Below are 7,028 nucleotides of genomic sequence, written 5' to 3'. Positions count from 1 at the left end.
TCTATTTCCGTGTTCACATCAGATATTTTTTGCCTTTTACCGTCAGCACAGACCTAGGTTATCTCTGACGCAAGCACTCATCATAGGCGTTTCTCTCATTTCTTAGAATCATATATCAGATCGACGGCAAACACCAGCCAATCAGCGTATGACTTTTTGCAACGTTTTGAGGGCGGGACTCGTTTTTTAGACCAATTGCAGTCTTTAGTATTGTTTTGACCTCTGAAACCGCATCACCGCCTACCTCGTGCCCATGGCGGAGGAAACCTATAAATACAGGGAACGCCGTACCAGAAGGGGACGAAGTTGCGAAACTCCCGTGTTGGAGGGAGCTACTCTGCAAAGCCTGCTGAAAGAGGAAGACGGAGAAAAAAATCAAAACAAAACGCAAAATAACCTTAAAAAACAGACAACAAAGCAAACCGTTAAGGCCAATCCTCCGAAATCTACACGTACTGGAATACTTTTTTGTAACATTGCTAATATATTCTGTGAAGAAAGTATTTATACTTTTCCCCCTATTTGCACTAACTAACGGTACTTCAGAACTACTGAGAATCTATTTTTTTTTTTACAAAAAGTAAGTATTTTAATTTTTTAAATTAGTATCATACGGCACTGCTTAGCTCTATTTGTACTTTTAAGCTAATTTTTCCTGTTACTTTACGAAGTTGGGAGGGATGTACGTATGTACGGACGATAAAAAAAGACTATTTTAAAATGTTTTATTATTATTTTATCGCCATAGCATTTTTAATTACTTCCGTACAGGCCAAATCATCATCATCAACAACAACAACAACAACAAAAAAGCAGCTTAGCTGCGATTACGTAGCAATCGCACTTTATATTCAGGTGTCGGGAGAAACGGGTTTACTGCTTTTCTGTTGTCTTGCAACATAGCAGAGACTAATAAAATATCTAGCTGAACATGTAACGTGACCGGACTCTTACAGGCTGATCAGGATTTGGGTGGATTTCCTGTCTAGATGTGTTTTCATGTGACAAGTTACAGAGAATAGTCCACTTTTAGCCAATATTTGCTACGTAAGTCTCTTGCTAACTCGTTTTTAAATCTGTTTATTTTACGGATTCTCCTACATTTGAGTATTTTGGTTTAATCAGTTGTTGATTTTCTCCTGTCTGTTTGAAATAGCCAAACATGGGTGTTGACATAGTTGGTCAGGGCTTATTTCGACAGTGTTTGCAGTGTGAGAAACCCTCCTGCTAATCGCTGCTTTTGAAACAACCTGGCAACAGGGTCATAAACTCTGAAACCCGCCCAGATCATTTCCTCATCAGTTAATCCACCATTAGTAATTATTGACAAGGTATTTACTTTGTTAGTTTTACTATTAGGTCTACTATTCCTGCAGCAGTTTGCCTTTCCCTGCCTTATGGAGGCAGTCGAATAGCTTATTATGTAAGAGGATCGCCACTTCTAGTGAAAGGTTAATGAACCTGGCACTTACTTTTTGACATTTATATGAATGTAGATCTATGCCAAATCTACAAGGAAAAGCTTAATCACAGATCAGTTGGATTCATATGAAGATTTTAGCTGTTTTTTTAAAAAAAAAAAATTCTTTCACAATTTGCTCTTAATGTTGACAAATGTTACGTTTTTGACAGCAGTCAAAACGGCAATTATTAAAGGATTCTTATAGAGATTCGGCTAATTGCAGTTAACAGATTTTTTTCGTGAATGTGATGATCATCTTCATAACATTTACATTCACTTACAATCTCTTTCTCGCCTTGTCATTGTTGCAGGAAAAAAAATATATCTCACCCTGAGGAAGGACACCACTACATACAAAGTCAGCACTTTTAAATTTGAACCTGTTTCATCCAAGTCCTGCTTGCTTTCCCCATCCTGCCTGGAGCACCTCTGTGTTGCCAAACACGGATAAACAAAGCAGAGCCAGTGGACACACTCAAGGTCAGACACAGCTAATCTTCACGCACCTGGTACACTTCAGCAGTTCACTATGCAGCTTGAAATCCAAGTAGCTCTCAACTTCATCATCTCATACCTGTACAACAAGCTGCCACGGCGGCGGGTGAATATTTTTGGGGAGGAGCTGGAACGGCAGCTGAAGCAGAAATATGAAGGACACTGGTATCCAGACAAGCCATACAAGGGCTCAGGATTCAGATGCATCCATGTGGGGGAGAAGGTAGACCCTGTCGTGGAGAAAGCTGCCAAAGAGAGTGGGCTGGACATCGAGGATGTTCGCAATAACCTGCCCCAGGACCTCAGTGTGTGGATTGACCCCTTTGAGGTGTCCTACCAGATTGGTGAGAAGGGGCCAGTCAAGGTGTTGTATGTTGATGACAGCAATGAAAGTGGAGCCAACAATGGAGGGCTTGATTTGGACAAGGAGATCAAGAACAGTTTCAACCCAGATGCGCAGGTCTTCATGCCCATCAATGAGCCTGTGAATGGCTCTTCTCCAGTTTCCAGCTCTCCCTCGCCTCCTTTTGGCCACTCGGCAGCAGTCAGCCCCACCTTCATGCCCCGCTCCACGCAGCCTTTAACCTTCACAACAGCCACCTTCGCTGCCACCAAGTTTGGCTCCACTAAGATGAAGAGCAGTGGACGCAACAACAACGCCAGCAGCGGTGCTGGGAACAAAGTGGCACGTACCTCTCCCACCAACCTGGGCCTGAATGTGAACAGTCTCCTAAAACAGAAAGCCATCTCCACCTCCATGCACTCGCTGTACGGGTTGGGACTCGGAGCCCAGCCGCAGCACCAGAAGCCCTCGGCCTTGTCCCCCAATGCCAAGGAGTTTGTGTTCCCCAGCCTGCAGGGCCAGGGCAGTCAGAGTGCTCTGTTTCCTGGGGACAGCTCGCTCAACCTCAGCCCGCTGCAGTACAGCAATGCCTTTGATGTGTTTGCGGCCTACGGTGGCCTTAACGACAAGTCCCTCATGGATGGCTTGAATTTCAGCTTAAGCAACATGCAGTATTCTAACCAGCAATTCCAGCCAGTTATGGCCAACTAGTACATGTAAAAGTACTACTTAAGCTACTACTTCATACAAAAACGACCAGAGATAATGTGATGGGGGGGGGATATGCACATTTTAAGAAATGGGAAAAAAAAAAAAAAAAAGAAGTCTAAACAAAAACAGAATGTCAAGTTAAAAGGAAAAAGTGACTTGTAACCTGTAAGATCTACGTTTCGAGTCTAAGAGCATGAGCCCGAGGGTGATTTACTTTGCCCCCTTGAGTTGTATTTGTTTTTTTTGTTTTTTTTTGTGTGTGTGCGCGTGTGTTTTGTTTTTTTTTTACCCCTCAAACAATGAAGCTTGTAGTACACGATGTCCAAGCTTGGTTACCTAAACTTCAGAATTCATCATTGTTATTTCTTTTGCCAACCAAGCACAAACTTTTTTTTTCATGTGACTGTTTTCAGATATATATAAAAAAAAAAAGACAAAAAAAACCCAAAACAAAACACCACCACCACAAGTCATGGCCTCTTACAGTATTTAAACCTAACTGGACACCGCCAGTTTTTCAAGAAATTGGCATAAGTGGGATTTTCTGGTCTTTTTCTAATTGTATAATTTAATTTAGTACAGAGTTTGTAAAATATCAGAGTATCTATTGTTTCTACGACATGGTATTGCATTTATATCTTTTTACTACTCCAGTGATCTGTGATGGCTGCAGCAACTTTGTTTTCTTTTTTATTGAAATTATAAAATAAATCCATCTTTGAAAAAAAACAAAAAACATTGACTATCCTAAAGATTGTGTACAGAATATTCCGTAGTGGTGAAATTTAAGAATATTTGCTTTTTTTTGAAAAAACATAAGAGTTGTATTTTCTGTTAAGAGTTTAAAGATTTTTGCTATATTATGGACAAAATGTAATCGTATATTAATTTTGTACCTACATTGTGCAATACTTGATAAAAACAAACGGTATAACAAAGTATTCAGAGTCAGTGTCTTACATGTTAAGAGGGACTGATAGTTTATTAAGTTTGTATTAAAAAAGCTTGAAAATAATAACAGTTGTTCAGTTTGTCATTGTCGTTTGGGGTTGAGCTGATGGAGGTGATTCATCAAGTTCAAGAAACACGTTGGGGTTTTCTTTACATGTTGGGACAAGTTCAGTTTCTACCCTAAAGTCATAAATTGGGTGTTTCCTCACTTTACTACTCATAGTAGATAACTAAGCACATTTCACCTCTTCAGCTGGCAAGTTTGATCCTTCTCTTACAAAGACAAACAACACTTTGAAGGTAGAGACTAATTAAGTCTTTCAGGTACAAAGTGGTCATTAGTTAATATGAGTATACTGCGATGCATTTGCATATTTATCGCAGATATATCAGCACACACACCCTTAGCGACATATTTTGCACCATGAAAGGCTAGCAGTTAATCCGAGTGTCACTACACATATGTTTAGTCGGTGTGTGACTGTGTCATGCCCGAGAACCTCCTGAACTTAAAGACTAACCACACAAAGCGGTTAGCTAACAGGCTGCTAAGCCTTGCAGCAGTTTTTAGGTGTCATAAGCTGCACGAATGAAACAAACATGGTTCTCATATGTGTGATGTGAATACATATCTCCACATTAACTAATAAAAACACCATCATACAGCTATTTGGCTTATCATCTGCATCAGGTTATGTGGCAGCTAAGATAGACACAATCTACAATAAGGAAGTCAGTCAGTTATTCATAGGTGTGACGACCTAGTGCTGTATGATAAGTACTGAGTGTGTTTTAAAACCAAGCTGGTTGGTTACATTTCACCCAGTGTCCTCCGCATGTGACCTGTTAATGGATAACCAGCAGGACTGTTCATGCAATATCTGCACCCTAAGAAAGTATTTCACCACATCAAGGCTGCAGGATAAGCAAATGTCTGGATGAGAATCAAGAAATTAATTGTGATACGTAATTTATTGCGGTGTCTGTAAAGACTGACAAAGCTCATTTTAATTTAGGATTTTTAGTCCCTGACAGTTTCTCTAAAGAAATGAAGCATTTCTGAAGCCATTCTAATTATTGCCTGGATAAAATTTGACACAGAAAAGGATAACTTTGAGTTTTCGAGGTGACATTTGCCTCATAAACCTGCTGAACTAACCACTCGGTTTGAGAGCAAAGACTAAGAATGCTGAAGGTCATCGTTTTTGCAATAAAATGCTATTTTTACAGTTAAAAGTAGAATTTCCTCATGAGCATGGACTTTCATATGCCGTTCTGATGAGAGACTTTCAGACTCTGTATGCCAGTACTTGCTGGCTGAAATCACCCGACCCTGCTGGCACATCAGAGTCCCACAGGAGCTGGCTCATCATCACTTGTCTGTCTGCCTGTCCCCTGATACACTCAGGGCTTGATAGGGCTGAAGTTCAGTGCGTGTGCACGTTTATCTCGGCCGCTGATGCAGAGTCTGCTGGGAGAGAGTTTGTTTATCTCTGTGTGTGTTGCTGTGTTTGCGTGCATGTATGACAGTCTGACCAAATGTCTGAGAAACAGGCCATTGTGAAAATAGCTTCTGGTAGATATAGTGTTTATTTTTGTTGACAGTTTGCTGTATAATCACAGGACTGAGCAGAAAATAGGACTCGTACATATCAACTGACATATTCTCCAGGCTATGACAATAAATATGGAAATCAAAAGAAAATTCAAGCTACAGAACTATGAAGTTTGGGTGAAATGAAATAAAAAAAAATATACATATAATGTTTATTCCTCTTCTCTTTGTGGTAAATCAATGGTGTTTTGATTGGAAATTCTAAATGAAGATTTTTAAAATAAAAGTTTTACCCTCCAAACACAGCTTTAAATGTGCCAGAAAGACCTTGGAGGAAAAAAAAAAAAACCCATAAAAATGAAGAGCTAAGAATACCAGAGGGGAGAAAATCCATGGGAGAGTGAGCACAGGATCAGAATAGCACAAAGTAACAAAGAAACATGAGTCTGAGGAAAAAGAGGCGAGAACGGGATAGGCAGGGGCCAATGTGACCGGCAGAGTCCCAGAGAGGCAAGTGAAACATTGCCAGCACCATTATCAATGTTAATTCGATGCCAAGCCCCCCCCCTTTCCCTCCGTACCCTTCTCTCTCCACACAGAACCCCCACCTCGCCTGTCATAAAAACAGGTGGAGCTCAGCTCAATCTGTGTCCCAGCCAGTTGACGAAGCCTTATGGTAATGTCACCCTCCTCAGCAGGAAAAAAAAAAAAAAAAAAAGCTAATGGCTTTGCCGTGGTCCAACTCCACATCTATTTCTGGAAGCACGCTGTAGCTGATTGAGCAATGATAAGCTGGAAGGTATTGAACTTTCCTCTGAACGTTACTTCACTGCACCATATCTGTAGCCCGCAGAGGAAAGCGGATGGTTTCAGCCCAACAGAGAGAAATCTATCACCTTGTACTTTCTCCTCTGTCTTTGCCCAGCTCTTATTTAGATCAGCTAACATAGAAACAGAAAGCCTGGCTTTTCTTCTTCTTCTTCTTCTCCTTCTCCATGTCCCAGGTCTCACATGCAATGTAAGGTAAACAGCTTCAGATGATAAGTTTGAATTAAGAAAAGTTGCTCAAGAAGGTATTTGGTAAAACATTAGCTCATTATGTTAATACACTACAGCCATACACAACCTTAAGTTAATCAAAGAGTACTAGTATAAGTTTTACATATGTCTAGATGAAGTAAACTGTACATGTGTTTTTGTGAAATTTTACAAAGAAATTTAGTTGATTCTACTTATTGCTTTCATGGATACTCTCCTGCATTCTTGTGTACACACTACCACACACACATCTTGTGAAGTGCATTTAAAATTTCTGGTGCACAGTGGGTTGTCCCATTTGCTTTGTGGGCTTTTGATATCCACAGCAGGCACTTGCAGGCCCAGCTCTTTTACTGCAGCTGCTCTTATCAGCAAAAACAAACCACACTCCTGAGTCCCCCCCCCCCCCCCCCCCCCCCCCCCCCCCCCCCAGCACCTCTCAGGGTGACGTACTGTAGTTTCCAGTGCAATCT

The 7,028-nt window shown here is 40.8% G+C and overlaps 1 protein-coding gene across 1 annotated transcript; it reads left to right on the top strand.

The window, feature by feature from the left end:
- The first annotated feature begins 287 nt into the window (after positions 1-287).
- On the top strand, positions 288-4,022 carry tob1a (transducer of ERBB2, 1a). Its single transcript, XM_079252564.1, has 2 exons — positions 288-580; positions 1,774-4,022. Exon 2 carries the CDS (start codon positions 1,992-1,994, stop codon positions 3,009-3,011), a length of 1,020 nt encoding a protein of 339 aa, XP_079108690.1. The 5' UTR covers positions 288-580; positions 1,774-1,991; the 3' UTR covers positions 3,012-4,022.
- The last annotated feature ends 3,006 nt before the right edge of the window (positions 4,023-7,028 follow it).

The sequence above is a fragment of the Telmatherina bonti genome, assembly GCF_933228915.1.
Source record: "Telmatherina bonti genome assembly, chromosome: 14".
NCBI lineage: Eukaryota > Metazoa > Chordata > Actinopteri > Atheriniformes > Telmatherinidae > Telmatherina > Telmatherina bonti.
Note: the sequence above shows the minus strand (reverse complement) of the source record. Positions and strands in the feature narration are given on the sequence as shown.